Consider the following 17,557-nt stretch of genomic DNA (forward strand, 5'->3'; position numbering starts at 1 on the left):
TAAAAACTGTTCTTAGCCTACTTATGCCTTTAGTTAGTCTTGCTTTAAAAGAAATTCTGATGCTTTTTTTTTTTCTTTTTTCCTGAACTACACCCAGAGGTCTGGTTTTCCCTGTCCTTGTGCTCTGAAGTATAGAGTGTGGAAAAGTCAAAGAAGAACTCAAAAATACTCTGGTAACCCGGCTGACTATGAACTCTGGTCTAACTCTAATGGCCTGATGGGGAGGCAGGTTCTCCAACTTCTGTGTTTGGTGGCTTCACCTGGGAAGTTTTTTCAAATTGCCAGTTCTCTCACCCCTCATTCTGTTTAAGAGTAGCTGAGTGAAGTCTAAGAATCAAATTTTTAACAATTGAGACACCTCGTCGTGATGCAGAAGGGGCCTGGGGAAACAATTTGAGAAACACTGGGCTACGGTTTATTTTTTGCTCAGACCCTGTTAGGGAATTGGAAATAACTTTAAATTTCTGCATGGGTTCACCTGGCTCTTCTATCATCATACCCAGTTCGGTGGAGCTTTCATCCTCTAACAGATGCTTTCCGAAAATGCTCTCTAAAACACACATTCAGAGACGTAAGGGTAGTGGTTCTTAATCTTGGCTGAATATTATAAACCCCTGGAGTGCTTTAAAAAATTCTAATACTCAGGCTCTGATCTAGAGCAGAATCAGGTCAGAATCTCTGGGGACAGCTGGCTGTTCTTTCAAAGCTCCGCAGTACGTCCAATGTGCTGCTAAGAGTGAGAATCACTCACCTTTCTAGATCTGACTTCACCTGCTCCAGCTCTTTCTACTAAAGATGTCCTTTCAGTGTTGCCCTCTTTACCTCCTGCCCACCATTCCTCCTGACCTTTGGTGACTGTGCTGTCTGTTGTCCAAGTCCCCAGTGTAGCCCACTTCCTCTGTGAGTTTCCCTCACCTCCTTCCTCTGGGATTAACCATCTCCCTCACTTATCCTGCTAGGCTGGGGGCACCCTGAGATCCCAGAGCCTGGGCAAGGTTTGTATCTTACAAAGGTTTGGAGGACACAGCTGAATCTACCCAAATGCAAGACATTAGTTTGAGGAAGTTGTATGTGTCATTATACTTCTTTACTTGGGAATAAACTGGTCTTAAAGGAACTGGCCAGTGAACTGTCAAACAGCTGGACACATAAGCTAGGTGCAAACATGGAAACCTCTAGTCCCTTCCCTCACAATCAAGAGTGGTCCTTGGTTTTGCTTTTGTATTGCAAGGTGAGGAGATGAGGGTTTGGGTGGCAGCAGAGATGATGGTGAAGTGACAAAATGTGTGCACGTATTTGTATGTGTGAGTGTGTATCTATGGATGCATGTCTGTTCCTTCTGAATAAACACATCCTTTTATTAGGGAATCAGAGGAAATCTCTGACCCCCAAGTGCTTTCCCCAAATCCTCAATATGTTCTTCATTTCTCAGAAAATAAGAATCAGTGCAAAAGGGATTGAAGAACACTTCAAATTTACATTTTATCCACCTGTGTATATTTTATGAAACTAACAAGGAAATAACTTAACATGAGGCCTTACCTTGTTAGTTTGTTTAATTAGTACAAAAAGCCTGGAAAAGAATTTCCAGTTGGCATTATTACTACATTCAACTACCCCTTTGAGAGTGTTCTCTTGCAATGCATAGAAATGGATTGTCTCCCTTCCTGCAATTAGTTACAAAACAACTGGCATGTGTAATCAGGGGCCAGGATTCATGAATACAAAACATTTGTACTGCTCAGAGGTGGTTCTTTGTTACAAATCACCTCTTTGGCAACAGTTAATTTCTGCAATTAAGAAGGGAGAAATTCTCCCTCTGAAAATTCTGTCTTCAGTGGAAACTTTATACTAAATGATTCTGTGGGTGAAAACTTCGGTTTTGCCAGTCACATTCTAATGAAACCTTTAGGATGCAGGCATAGGGGACATATACAAAACAGACCCTGAGTTTCCATAAATAAATGCTGGGAGTTTTTTGACTGATGAGGAAGGATGACTTACGGGAAAACTGTGACACATTAAGTTTATGTGGTGTGATTCACGTAAATTTGACTTTTGAATAGGGATCCTCATTGGAAATTCCTGTGCAGGAGGTTAAGGTAGTACTTTGCTGATCAATGCATATGACCCAAGTACAGTATTTGTTCCTTGGATCTGTTCGGAATTTCTTGCCCTCAGCTTTGATTGGACCAAGAGCCTGGGGAACAGAGATGAGAGGGGCTGAACTGGCCTCACTAGACATGAGTCATTACGCCCCCTTTTATGTCAACTTATTTGAGTGATTCTTTTAACTCTGGACATTGTAAAGATTATTCTGAGTCCTTTCAAGTCTTGACAGGGCAGAGGGACTGCAAACACCATTTTGCTTGAGTAACTAATACATATAGCTGGAAAAGTGTTGGTCACTCAGTTGTGTCCGACTGTGATCTTGTGGACTGTAGCCCACTAGGCTCCTCTGTCTGTGGGATTCTCCAGGCCAGAATACTAGAGCAGATTGCCACGCCCTCCTCCGGGGGACCTTCCCGACTCAGGGATCGAACCTGGGTCTCCTGCATTGCAGGAAGATTCTTTACCATCTGAGCCACCAGGAAAGCCCCATATGGCTGGAGATATGAGACAGTTAAAATATTAAATAACTAAAGAAAATATATATATTAAATAACTAAACAATTTTCTAGGGACTGTTTGAAGGTTCTTCAACAAGTGACTGTGAAGCAAGCAGTGCGTCTTATGAGGATGGCTCTCGGTTTGCAGGGTTCAACAGGATCATCTAGAGATCTTGCTTACACACAGATCACAGCCAGGCCCACCTCCCCTCCCAGAGTCTCTGATTCTCTACGGCTGGGCTTAAGAATTTGCATTTCTGGGGCTTCCCTTAGATTCCGTGCCCTGAAACAAGAGAAGCCCTTGGGCTACAACAAGAAAGAAGCCTCAGAGCTGCAGCTGGAGAAAGCCTACATACTGCAACAAAAACCCAGCACAGCCAAAATAAAATTTAAATTAAATTAAAAAAAATTTTGCATTTCTAACAAGTTCCCAGATGCGGCTGATGTTGCCAGTTCAGGGATTACATTATAAGAACCACTGGTGTAGGAAAATATCAAGCATATGTGGAACTCTGAGAGGAAACACCATTTCTAATTTTGAGGGAGAAGAGAAGCATATGGCAGAGGTGCCTATGCCACAACTGGGCTTTTTAATTGTGTTCTTTGTCATTTACTCCATCACCTTCATGGACAGTGGGGAGGGAAGAGGTAAGGAAGTCCAAGAGTGTTTGTTGGAAAAAGTTTCCCAGTTGATAGTGAAGTCGCTCAGTCGTGTCCGACTCTTTGCGACCCTGTGGACTGTAGCCTACCAGGCTCCTCTGTCCATGGGATTCTCCAGGCAAGAATACTGGAGTGGGTTACCATTTCCTTCTCCAGGGGATCTTCCCAACCCAGGGATCGAACCCAGGTCTCCTGCATTGGAGGCAGACGCTTTAACCTCTGAGCCACCAGGGAAGCCAAGTGAGGAGGAAAAGACTAAAGATACACTTCCAGTTTCCATCGCTCAGGAAGTGGAACGTGACTGAATATAATTTTTCTAATTTTCTTGAAATCTCAGTCAGCTCTATCATAACAACTATTAAACTGAATCTTCTAGAAGGATATGTGCAAGTTTTAGGGTATTGGGCAGATGACTGGAAGAGTCATCCCATTAAATGAATAACTCCAATTACCAACCAATCCCAGACGAGAGCTTGTCAGGGAGGTCACTGGCAGGTCCTGGCTAGGTGATACCAGAAGGATGGATGGTACCATCCCTGTCAGGTGTGAGAGGATGACTGAGAAGAAAATGAGGGCCCTGCATGCTTTTCAATTTTCCTTCCCTTCTCAGGAATCTGAGATACCTGGTACTTTTGCTTTCACCTCTCCATCATCATCAAATCATATGCTCGTGGCTCTGTCTCCTTCCATTCTGCTCAAATTTTCTTCCTCACTTCCCTTTGTCTTCTTGGCTTGTTTTCAACCTACTGACTGATATTTTCCCTCTGGCTGCCAACTGTGAACACCGTCCCCACCCACTCTATCAAGGATTTTGCTTTTATTCAGAAATGGCATCCAATTGGAGACGATGCAGCATGCCCCGAGGCAGCTTTTCTCATTCACAGGCTGGGATCACACTTACTGGACAGGTGGAATTTATCATACAGTGAAGCATCTCCCAACCTATGCCCCGAGAATATTAAACAATAACCGAAAGGAATTTGTAGACACTTGTATAAGGATATAGGGAGGGAGGGGGAGGGGATGGACTGACCTTCCTTATCTGTACTCCTCGTTTACAACCTCCCTTTCAAGGACTAAATGCTAATGTTTGTTCAGGACTGGTAATAGACATATATTAAGATCTGACCAAGGAATCCTAAATAGTCCAGCCTCTTATCCAGAACCTCTCCGTTCCCCTTACCTCATCAAGACATCTCTCATACTGTTCCCTTTGATTTTCATTTTCCAAAGCCAATGCTGAATTCTCTGCCTGCAGTAAAGACACAAAAATAATACAAATAAATCAATGAAATGTTGTGTTACGTGATAACTTGTTCAATACAGTTACTAAATATATCTCCTCAGGATCCAAAACAATCTTGTAGAAGAATCTTTGACGAGTTTGTTCTAAGTACTATTATAAATCTCTCAGGGATGACTTCTGTCTTATCGCTCACAAAAAGGCATTAGGGCTTAAAGAAATGCAAAACTTGATATTCTGAACAGGTAGAAAATCAAATCATGGCCTGATGTGAAAGTGTTCTGTAAAAAAGATTACAATGTTTATTTCATTCTATGAAAATGTAAATGGAAGAAATGCCTTAATCTACTTCATTAAGACCTGTCATAGATTCATAACCTGATATTTGTTTAGGTCACAGAAGAGAATCTCAGGTAAATTCATGAAAGCATAATTCCAAATGCAGACTAAACATGTTGTTTTCCTGGTTAATCAATGACTTTTGAACATGAGAATACAATGAGAAATTCAACTGAACTGTACTTGAGTCCCTCCCCTCTCCCCTTGCCTTCTTAAAAGTACTGCTTTCCTGCTCCTCAGAGCCTTGTAGGTACCTGAATGCTAAATAAGGTATTACAGGATCCTAGGTTGAATATGGTTACTAGGTTATTAGCAAAATAACAAGGAAACAAAAACATTCAGTGTAAACACATTAGGTTTTGGAAGAAGCATGGAGTGATGGCATGAGAACTGCCCTCTGCGTCTGGTGACCCGTCTTCACTCCCGCCGCTGCTGACCCTGGCCTGAATCCTAAACTGTGTAAGTTAACCTGTCCCACGGCTGCCATATCCACTGTCTCAATCCCCTAAGGCAACCTTGCTTCTCTCCCCTTCATGACAGCCCTCCTTGACATTTAGAAATGGGGATATAGATCTCAGAATCACCATTTAGAAATGGGGATATAGATCTCAGAATCATTTTTTTCAAAACTATGGTATGATTTTTAGGAGGTATTGATACATAGATCCACATTTTCTATTTAGATTCTTTCCACCAGACTTAAAAAAAACTTTTTATTTGGAAGTAATTTCAAACTTGCAGATGATGTTCAAGAATAGATGAACTGCCATATACCCTTTCCTCAGATTCACCTATTTTGCCAGATTTTCTGTATCATTTTCTTCTCTTTCAATTTTTTTTCCTGCAACTCTTTATCCCTAACTACTTCTGTATATACTTTCAATAATGAAGACAATCAGTATAGTTTTCAAAATCAGGAAATGCAATGTTGATTAACACAGCACAGTCTGTTTCTATAGTCCTTATTCCATTCATCCATTGTCCCAATAATGTCATTATGGCAATTTTTTTCTCCAACCCAGAATCATATCCAGGATCAGGCATTGCATCTGTTTGTCATTCATCCAAGAGAATGTAATCTGAAAGAGCTGTCTTTCATGATTCCTTCCTTCCATTTTGTTTTTTTTTAATAGTAACAGACAATTACATTGTGGAATGTCCCTTAATTTAGGTTTTTTTCAAGTTTCCTTCTGTAAACTTGGCAATAATGGAACAGAAATGATATTGCATCTTTCTTAGTGCCTTGTATCAGGCTCCTGTATGTCTATCTGTCCCATATTTGGATATGTTAACTTTGATCACTTGGTTAAGGTGGGGTCTACCAAATCTCTCCATGATAAATTTACTACCTTTCTATTTTTAATTAAGTAAACTGGGGGTAGGTACTTGGGACTGAAAACTCCTATCCCACATCAAACTTTTATCTACTTGTTTTAGTAACCATCAATGAATCTTGCCTGAATCAATAATTATTTTGGCTGAGAATGATGATTTCTATAATTTTTCTACCTACATTTATGAGTTTGCATGATATTTTAAGGAAGTATTTTTCCTATTTATTTATCAGTATGAATACATGGATTCTTTTATTATTCAGAGGGTTATAAGTCTTTAGGTATTTATTTTGATGCTCAAATTTTCTCAGTTTTGGGAAGGTGACTCTCTTTAAGCTGTGCCCTTTAACATATTCCCTTCATTTTTAAGACATGTTCTTGCTTTTTTGGCAAATGGAAATATTCCATATCCATTTTGCTTGTCTGTTGTTCCATCCCTGAAATCAGCCATTTCTCATAGGAATCCTGCTTATTTTTAGTGGGGCAATGATATTTGGAAACTAAAATCTGGATATTAATACATGCCAATTACCACTGAGGAATCCTTGCTTTTAGTTCCTTTCAGTGGAAGGATTTCTTCTTCTTTCTCTTTCTCTTCCCCTTTCCCACCCTCTCTTCCTAGACACACACACACACACACACACACACACACACTTCCTGCTTGTTCTTCCCTTTTCATATTTGTATCTTTATTTTTTAGAGGGCATGGGTTGCTGACATCATTATATTAACTCATTTCTTCAATCCCACAGTGTGTGCAAAATAGTTACACTACAAAAAATAATACTGACATATATACACTGCTGCTGCTGCTAAGTCGCTTCAGTCATGTCCAACTCTGTGCGACCCCACGGACGGTAGCCCACTCTGTATAAAATAAATAACCAATGAGAACCTACTATATAGGACAGGAAACTCTACTCAGTGCTGTGTGGTGACCTAAATGGGAAGGAAATACAAAAAAGAGGGGATGTATGTATACGTATGACTGATTCTTTGCAGTACAGCAAGAAGCAACATTATAAAGCAATGACACGCCAAAAAAATTTTTAATAAAAAAACAGTACCAAGAAGAATTCATAATTTATTTTCCCTTTAGAATGCAGGGATTTAGTAAAAAATTCAGTGTCTAAAAGATACTAAAAGATATACCCATCTGGATGCAGAGTTCCAAAGAATCGAACCGAGAGCTAAGAAAGCCTTCCTAAGTGAAAAATGCAAAGAAATAGAGGAAAACAACAGAAAGGGAAATACCAGAGATCTCTTCAAGAAAATGAAATACCAAGGGAACATTTCATGCAAAGATGGGCACAATAAAGGACAGAAATGGTATGGACCTAGCAGAAGCAGAAAATATTAAGAAGAGGTGGCAACAATACACAGAAGAACTATACAAAAAAGATCTTCACTACCTAGATAACCATGATGGGGTGATCACTCACCTAGAGCCAGATATCCTGGAGTGTGAAGTCAAGTGGGTCTTAGGAAGCATCACTAGGAACAAAGCTAGTAAAGGTGATAAAATTCCAGTTGAGCTATTTCAAATCCTAAAAGATGATGCTGTGAAAGTGCTGCACTCAATATGCCAGCAAATTTGGAAAACTCAGCAGTGGCCACAGGACTGGAAAAGGTCAGTCTTCACTCCCATCCCAAAGAAAGGCAATGCCAAAGAATGTTCACGCTACTGCACAATTGCACTCAGCTCACATGCCAGCAAAGTAACGCTCAAAATTTTCCAAGCCAGGCTTCAACAGTACATGAACTGTCAACATCCAGATGTTTAAGCTGGATTTAGAAAAGGCAGAGGAACCAGAGATCAAATTCCAACATCCATTGGATCATGGAAAAAGCAAGAGAGTTCCAGAAAACATCTACTTCTGCTTTATTGACTACGCCAAAGCCTTTGACTGTATGGATCACAACAAACTGTGGAAAATTCTTAAAGAGAAGGGGATACCAGGCAATCTTACCTGCTTTCTGAGAAATCTGTATGCAGATCAAGAAGCAACAGTTAGAACCAGACATGGAACAACGGACTAGTTCCAATTTGGGAAAGGAGTAAGTCAAGGCTGTATATTGTCACCCTGCTTATTTAACTTCATATGCAGAGTACATCATGTGAAATGCTGGACTGCATGAAGCACAAGCTGGAATCAAGATTGCCAGGAGAAATATCAATAAACCCATATATGCAGATGACACAATCCATATGGCGAAAGTGAAGAAGAACTAAAGAGCCTCTTGATGAAAGGGAAAGAAGAGAGTGAAAAAGCTGGCTTAAAACTCAACATTCAAAAACCAAAGATCATGGCATCCAGTCCCATCACTTCATGGCAAATAGATGGGAAAACAATGGAAACAGTAAGAGACTTTATTTTCTTGGGCTCCAAATCACTGCAGATGGTGACTGCAGCCATGAAATTAAAAGATGCTTGCTCCTTGGAAGAAAAGCTATGACCAACTTAGACAGCATATCAAAAAGCAGAGACATTCCTTTTCCGATAAAGGTCCATCTAGTCAAAGCTATGATTTTTCCAGTAGTCATGTATGGATGTGAGAGTTGAACTATAAAGAAAGCTGAGCACCAAAGAATTGATGCTCTTGAACTATGGTGTTGGAGAAGACTCTTGAGAGACCCTTGGACTGCAAGGAGATCCAATGAGTCAATCCTAAAGGAGATCAGTCCTGAATATTCACTGGAAGGACTGATGCAGAAGCTGAAACTCCAATACTTTGGCCACCTGATGCAAAGAACTGACTCACTGGAAAAGACCCCAATGCTGGGAAAGGTTGAAGGCAGGAGGAGAAGGGGACGACAGGGGATGAGATGGCTGCATGGCATCACTGACTCAATGGACATGAGTTTGAGCAAGGTCTGGGAGTTGGTGGTGGACAGGGAAGCCTGGTGTACTCCAGTCCATGGGGTCACAAAGAGTCGGACATGACTGAGCAACTGAACTGAAAAGATACTAGACTGGCTCTTCCCCACCTCTTCCACCTTAGTGTGGTTATGTTCTTAATTTTAAAATGTATTTTCATTTCTTTAGGTAAATATGCTCCTAAGTATTTTATTCTTTTTGTTGCAATTCTGAATGTATTGTTTCCTTAATTTCTCTTTCTGTTTTCTCATTGTTAGTGTATAGGAATGCAAGGGATTTCTGTGTGTTAATTTTATATCCTACAACTTTACTATATTCATTGATTAGCTTAGTAATTTTCTGGTAGAGTCTTTAGGGTTTTCTATGTAGAGGATCATGTCATCTGCAAACAGTGAGAGTTTTACTTCTTCTTTTCCTATCTGGATTCCTTTTATCTCTTTTTCTGCTCTGATTGCTGTGGCCAATACTTCCAAAACTATGTTGAATAGTAGTGGTAAGCGTGGGCACCCTTGTCTTGTTCCTGACTTTAGGGGAAATGCTTTCAATTTTTCACCATTGAGGATAATGTTTTCTGTGGGTTTGTCATATACAGCTTTTATTATGTTGAGGTATGTTCCTTCTATTCCTGCTTTCTGGAGAGTTTTTATCATAAATGGATGTTGACTTTTGTCAAAGGCTTTCTCTGTATCTATTGAGATAATCATATGGTTTTTATCTTTCAATTTGTTAATGTGGTGTATTACATTGATTGATTTGTGGATATTGAAGAATCCTTGCATTCCTGGGATAAAGCCCACTTGGTCATGATGTATGATCTTTTTAATATGTTGTTGGATTCTGTTTGCTAGAATTATTTTAAGGATTTTTGCATCTATGTTCATCAGTGATATTGGCCTGTCAATGAATATAGTAAAGTTGCAGGATATAAAATTAACACACAGAGATCCCTTGCATTCCTATACACTAACAATGAGAAAACAAAGAGAAATTAAGGAAACAATACCATTCTCCATTGCAACAAAAAGAATAAAATACTTGGGAGTATATCTACCTAAAGAAACAAAAGAACTGTATGTGGAAAACTATAAAACACTGATGAAAAAAATCAAAGAGGACACAAACAGATGGAGAAATATACCGTGTTCATGGATTGGAAGAATCAATATTGTCAAAATGGCTATTCTACCCAAAGCAATCTATAGATTCAATGCAATCCCTATCAAGCTACCAATGGTATTTTTCACAGAACTAGAACAAATAATTTCACAATTTGTATGGAAATACAAAAAACCTCGAATAGCCAAAGCAATCTTGAGAAAGAAGAATGAAACTGGAGGAATCAACCTGCATGACTTCAGACTCTACTACAAAGCCACAGTCATCAAGACAGTATGGTACTGGCACAAAGACAGAAATATAGACCAATGGAACAAAATAGAAAGCCCAGAGATAAATCCATGTACCTATGGACACCTTATCTTCAACAAAGGAGGCAAGAATATACAATGGAAAAAAGACAACCTCTTTTAACAAGTGGTGCTGGGAAAACTGGTCAACCACTTGTAAAAGCATGAAACTAGAACACTTTCTAACATCATACACAAAAATAAATTCAAAATGGATTAAAGATCTACATGTTAAGACCAGAAACTATAAAACTCCTAGAGGAGAACATAGGCAAAACACTCTCTGACATACATCACAGCAAGATCCTCTATGACCCACCTCCCAGAATATTGGAAATAAAAGCAAAAATAAACAAGTGGGACCTCATTAAACTTAAAAGCTTTTGCACAACAAAGGGAAACTATAAGCAGGGTGAAAAGACAGCCTTCAGATTGGGAGAAAATAATAGCAAACGAAGGAACAGACACAGGATTAATCTCAAAAATATACAAGCAACTCCTACAGAGCTCAATTTCAGAAAAATAAATGACCCAATCAAAAAATGGGCCAAAGAACTAAACAGACATTTCTCCAAAGAAGACATACAGATGGCTAACAAACACATGAAAAGATGCTCAACATCACTCATTATCAGAGAAATGCAAATCAAAACCACAATGAGGTACTACTACATGCCAGTCAGAATGGCTGCTATCCAAAAGTCTACAAGCAATAAATGCTGGAGAGGGTGTGGAGAAAAGGGAACCTTCTTACACTGTTGGTGGGAATGCAAACTAGTACAGTCACTATGGAGAACAGTGTGGAGGTTCCTTAAAAAACTGGAAATAGAACTGCCATATGACCCAGCAATCCCACTCCTGGGCATACACACCGAGGAAACCAGATCTGAAAGAGACACGTGCACCCCAATGTTCATCGCAGCACTGTTTATAATAGCCAGGACATGGAAGCAACCTAGATGCCCATCAGCAGACGAATGGATAAGGAAGCTGTGGTACATATACACCATGGAATATTACTCAGCCATTAAAAAGAATTCATTTGAATCAGTTCTAATGAGATGGATGAAACTGGAGCCCATTATACAGAGTGAAGTAAGCCAGAAAGATAAAGACCAATATAGTATACTAACGCATATATATGGAATTTAAAAAAATAGTAACAATAACCCTATATGCAAGACAGAAAAAGAGACACAGATGTATAGAACAGACTTTTGGACTCTGTGGGAGAAGGCGAGGGTGGGATGATCTGAGAGAATAGCATTGAAACATGTATATTATGAAGTGTGAAACAGATCACCAGCCCAGGCTGGATGCATGAGACAAGTGCTCAGGGCTGGTGCACTGGGAAGACCCAGAGGGATGGGATGGGGAGGGAGGTGGGAGGGGGGATCAGGATGGGGAATACATGTAAATCCGTGGCTGATTCATGTCAATATATGGCAAAAACCACTACAATATTGTAAAGTAATTAGCCTCCAACTAATAAAAATAAATGAAAAAAATGTATTTTTACATACAGTTCATTTGTTTCTGATGGCATTCAAGTTTAATTTCTCATCTTGTTGCTATCATGTTATTTTTTGAATATGAGAAACATGAACATGATTCCAAAAGTCAAAGTACCTTAAAAGGAGCAAAGTGTCGCTTCCTTTCCTATCTCTTTGATACCACCCATCCACCTCTTACAGGTCCTTTCATTGCTCCCTCTGTTGCTACCATCTGGTTACAATTCTATGCCTTGCCTCTTCCTATTACACATGCAACAATCAACGGTCCTTGCCTCATTCCTTTCCCCAACCAACTCTCCAGTACATTCTTTCTGCTTTATCAGAGTCTATCCCTTTCACATACTATTCCTCCAGCCTTGCGCTATATACCCTTGTTTTAGCTTCTTTACCGGATGATGATGGAGGAGGTTGGTCTATTTCCATAGCATCTCGAAATTTTCTGTCATCTTTTCCCCTTCACATTCATATCTCTGAACAGTACATTTTCTCTTTGCCCTCTTCTCCCTAGAATTACTACCTTGCTGAGATGGTCACCTTAGGTTGTACACACTTTTAAGCCCTGTCCGACAGCCAATACTGAGATCTGAGCTTGTGGTGTCAGGCCGTCTCATTCTGAAAGTGCTCTCCTTGTACCCTGTGCTACCATCCTGCCCTGGGACACCAGGCTTGCTGCAGGCAGTGTTGTGGGTATTTGGTGTTTATTTTTCCATGTACAGCAGCTGAAGTTCTAGTGTTCCGTTTTCTGGAACACAGAAGGTATGGGTTTTGTGTGGTTTTACCAGTGCTTTGATGATTTGAATGTTGTTGGAATTTTTGGGGGGCAGATGTATGAAAAGTTTTAGACTTATACCCATTTGTTACTTGACAAGCAAAGCCAGTGGTGTGACTGAACTAGGATGGGGCACAAAAGCTGAAGAAAATGACAGGAAACAGGCTGTTTCAAGGTGCTCTTGCCACTGTCAGATCATTTTGACCTTGTCATCTTTCAAGTCCAAGGATTCAAACCTCTGTTTCTTCTTCAGCTTTCAAATCTAATACTTGGCTTTGACCTTTTTCCTCTGAGTTTGAATCCCTGTTTTAGTAATCCTCTCCCAACACTCCTGTCCCTCAGGTGGGATCCTGCCATGGTCTTTCCATTCTCATCATGGACAGATATCTGTCACACAGCCCAATCCTTCTACCCTCACGCTGAACATCTGTTTGGATTTTTAAGTACTGATTATCCCAGATGGTTCCATCATTTCATTCCCCACTCAAACAAAAAGGAAACTTTTTCCTGACTTAATGTTTCTTCCAGGGTTCACTCTGCTTTGGCCTGTCACACTGATCCCCTTTTGACCTGCAGCTGGTGCACACTCTCAGCTCCCTGCCCAGCCCAGAAGACAGAGGGCTAATTCCACCCCTTTCTAGCTTACCTGGCAATACCACGTTGTGTAACCTTCAACACATCATTGAACCGTCCTGGGGATTACAGTTCTTTAGCAGTTAATGAGTGAAGGGGACAAACTAGTCAATCTATAGCCCATCTACAAAGTGATTTCAGGTTTAAATATTTGGATACCATGAATCACAGAGAAACTGCTAGAATTTCCATCTTATAAGGTCACTGCTTTCTTTGGAGAAATTTAGTTTTCCTGGGCTCTGCTGGTTTTATTTAGTAAAGCAGGAGCACAAAGGATGATAGGGAGAGATAAAGGAGAGAACAGCAACGCCGGCTGACATTACTTTCACTTGAAAAATCTTGGGAAAAAAATGTGTAAGGAAATAAAATTGAAAACAGAATGTATATGGGATGCCTAATATTGCTTCTAGCCACAATATCACGTTGCAATAACACTCCAATCGATCCATTCAGATAATTACCATCATTACACCATTTACATTAGCTGCCTCACGTTTACTGCTCTGACAATCTATTGCAGTCAAGGAAATTAAATACCTAAAGGGTGCTGGGGAAGACACAGCAGCCACATTTATGGTTAACGCATTCAGTTACAGAGACCACTTTAATTAATGTAATCCTACGTATCCCAGGGGACGATGGAGATATTAACAATTATGCCAATGAAGTTAAAATAATCTTAAACTCATGATTTTCTTTAATCCATTTGTATTTATTAGAAATTCAGGATTAACCTGCTACCAACACAAGACAACAGGGGAAAAAACAGGAAAAGAAAATAGAAAACTTAATTAAATGTGATTTAAAGAGACAGCATCTATTTATATGGCAGGGATAGGAGAGGATAAGGCAGAGAGAGAAAGAGAAAATTTTGGTGTCACTACTGAGAATTACAGAATGATGACATGGGTTTTGTCACTTTAAATAAGTATGTTATTAAAGCAGTGTTCTTAGAGGATGTCATTAGAGTGTTCAATTAAATGTAACAGTGGGTTTTAGGGTTCAGCTCTGTCTTGCACAACGATGATCAAAACCTTGTGCAAGGCTTAGCCCCTGATTTAGAGGATTTCCTGCTCTATGCTGTTTCCTCATGACTCCAAATTACAGGGATCTAAATATGCTTCTGATTTCATCCCTAAAGTCCTAAAATATCTTTATACAATTGAAGAGCTACATAGAGTAAATCTATATTGTTTTGGTTTACTGTGGAAAATGGGCATGAATTAATATATGTTTTTTAAAAAAATTTTAATTGAAGTATAGTTGATTTACAATGTTGAGTTAATGCATGTTTAATATTAATACGGGAGAAGGAAATGGCAATCCACTCCAGTATTCTTGCCTGGGAAATCCCATGAACAGAGGAGGCTGGTGGGCTATAGCCCCCGGAGTCGCAAAGAGTCCGATAGGACTGAGCAACTAACCCAGCAATATCAATATATGTTTTAAAGAAACTATGTTTCTTAGAGGCCCTGCTCTGTTAACAGACATGCTGGCCAGAGCTTACAAATGACTAAATGGACCGATGTTTCTAAAGGACTGCTCTACATTAATCCTCTAAGTGCTTATTATGTTTAAATCTTTCTATACTATAAATGCATTTAATCCATCTGCTATGGTTGAATGTTTGTGTCCTCCCCATATTCTTATGGTCCTAGTGCCCAGTGAGATACTATGGGGTGGGGCCTTTGGAAGGAGAGTAGGTCAGGAGGTTGGAGTCCCCATGAAGGGGATTATAGTCCTCATAAAGGAGTCTCTGAAGTTTGCCAGCCCCGCTTCCTCCTGTGAGGACAGAGTGAGAAAGTGCTGACCATGGCTATGAAGCAAGAGGAGGACCCTGACTAAAACTTGACCATTGCTGGGGCCTTGGTCTTGGACTTCCCAGACTCTGGAAATGAGAGAAATAAATTTCTGTTATTTATAAACTACTCAGTCTGTGGCATTTTGTTATAGCAGCCTGAACAGATTAAGACAGTATCCTTTTCCACAGACCAAAAGGTAGAATAATTCTGCCTAAAAAATGTTCCTCAGCATAAAATAGCAACTCTACTGTAGGATTTTCACCTCTTATACTCCCTGCCCATTCATCTATGCAAACATACATTTCCCACTAGATGGTAGGTACCGTCTCTCAGGTCAGTCCCAGTCCCTGTTCATCTCATGAAGTTCATGTTCTCACTCCCCAGGCTATGCCTTTGGTTCCACCGTTTCAGATGGGATATGTTTCACTTGCCCATTGGCTTTTCTAAATTCTACTCATTTTTTTTTTTTGTGGTCTGGCTAAGATGTGAACCTAAAAACTTAAATGGGGCACATATTTAAATTTTAGAAGTAATTTCAGATGTAAAAAAAGGTTTTGAGAATACTACAAAGAATTCTTCCATACCTTTTACTCAGACTCCTCAGAGGTTAGTTTTTACCACCCTTGCTTTACCACTTCTTTTGTGGAGGAAGGAAGAACGTGGAAAGAGAAAGATGTTCTCTGAAGGGAAAAAAGAGCAGGAAAGAGAAAAAACTCCAATTCACAATCGTTAAAAGGGCCGCATCCCCATGGTTTCCCTTCTGTAACAGCTGGTCTTTTTTGGAATGACATCTTCCCAGCTTGCAAAAAACCCTTTAATTCAGCAAAGGCAAACAGGTCAGAGTAAGGTCAGGAAAAAGGTATTTCTTGAAAATCGTGGTTGGGCCCCAAGTGGGAAAGCACTCGTTTATGATCGCATCTCTGAAGCAGAGTCCTGTGGCACTCCAGTTACGTACCCCAATTGCCCATTAAAGCACCATCTTAACAACCTCACTTCAGATTCAGCCTTCCAAGCAAAACAGAGATGCCCTAAATATCCTTATACACTGTTATCTGTTTATTGTGAAAACTATCTGAGGAGAAAGCATCATGGTAGTGGCTAAATGTGCCATCAAGCAGGCCATCCGAGTGTTCACATGTTCATCTAGTAGAGCAGTAGGAAGCCTGAATACAAAGGACACCAAGAACTGGACCTGGATATCACATCTCCTTCCCTTTATCTGCATCTCTCAAAACTTCTGGAATTTCAGGATCATTCATCTTACCATGTCCAGTCACTGTGGTGGTCATGTTGGGGTGGGTAGCCAGCAAAAGGGTCTTTTCCACTGACAGTAATTTTTTTTTTTGCAGCACCATAGGGCGCATGGGATCCTAGTTCCCTGACCAGAGGTCAAACCCCTGGCATTTGAAGCAGAGTCTTCACCACTGGACCACCAGCGAAGTTCCTCACTAACTGTATTTAAGAGCTGCGGTCTCCATACCTGGGCAATGTCTAGGGCTGCGGTGCATCATAAAGGTAAATTTCGTCCCTTTAGAAAATTTCAGGAAATATTTACAAGCTCTGTCCACCCAACACAGGACTAAGATGTGAATTCCTAGAAAGCTTAGGAGGAATCTCAGTGCTCAAATACCACAGACACACAGCCAAAATGTCCTTACTCTTGCACTAAACTAACCTGATGGATCCCAGGAACTCAAGGCCCAGCCGAAGGCATTGAAGACATAAATTCAAATAGAAATAGCATCCAGTATTGTAAAGTAATTAGCCTCCAACTAATAAAAATAATTAGGAAAAAAAAATAGCATCCATGTCTCAAGGAGTTCAGCGTCCCAAGCAATGATAACATGTTATGCAGGACATGTCCGCAAGCCTGACTAGAAAACAGTTTGCAATGAAACCTCTATGTATTTGCAGAATTTAAATCCTTGGATGGGGCTTTAGGCCAGGGGCTGGCAGACTTGAGTGTGCACCAGGCTGACTTGGTATGCTTTGAGATCTAAGATTGCTTTTTAGATCCCTAGGGTTTGGATTCAGTGTAATTAAGACAGGGCCTGAGAATGTGCATCACTAACAAGTTCCCAGGTGACGCTGATACTGCTGGTCTGAGGGCCACACTTGGAGAACCGGTGACTTGAGGGAATCAGCTTCAGAATGAAGACAGTCATCAGCCACTGCCTCCCCCTGGCTATGCCACCTGCCTTTAACTGTTCAGGAGTTTCTTAATGTTTCTCTGCAATTGGGGACGGTCATCATATTTGCCTTCTCCATCAGGAAGGCTTCATGAGTCTCTTGAGGTGGAACAGGTGCTCTTCTTTACTTCCACAACATGCCATCTACAGATTCTGAGTAGAACACCTACCATAATGATT

The 17,557-nt window shown here is 40.3% G+C and overlaps 1 protein-coding gene and 1 non-coding gene across 11 annotated transcripts in view; both read right to left on the reverse strand.

The window, feature by feature from the left end:
• NCKAP5 (NCK associated protein 5) overlaps positions 1–17,557 on the reverse strand; it is a 1,111,865-nt gene that overhangs the window by 226,595 nt on the left and 867,713 nt on the right. For all 10 annotated transcript variants that reach the window (XR_006273101.1, XM_043487514.1, XM_043487515.1 and 7 more), the window contains one exon: positions 4,453–4,521. Coding sequence is in view for 9 of the 10 variants with exons in the window: in XM_043487514.1 (XP_043343449.1) it covers positions 4,453–4,521 (69 nt within the window). In the remaining variant the exon portion in view is untranslated. The remainder of the gene's footprint in view (positions 1–4,452; positions 4,522–17,557) is intronic.
• On the reverse strand, positions 3,432–3,503 carry TRNAW-CCA. Its single transcript has one exon. It is a non-coding gene; the product is annotated as a tRNA-Trp (tRNA).

Source organism: Cervus canadensis, chromosome 15 (assembly GCF_019320065.1).
Source record: "Cervus canadensis isolate Bull #8, Minnesota chromosome 15, ASM1932006v1, whole genome shotgun sequence".
In the NCBI taxonomy this organism is placed as follows: Eukaryota; Metazoa; Chordata; class Mammalia; order Artiodactyla; family Cervidae; genus Cervus; species Cervus canadensis.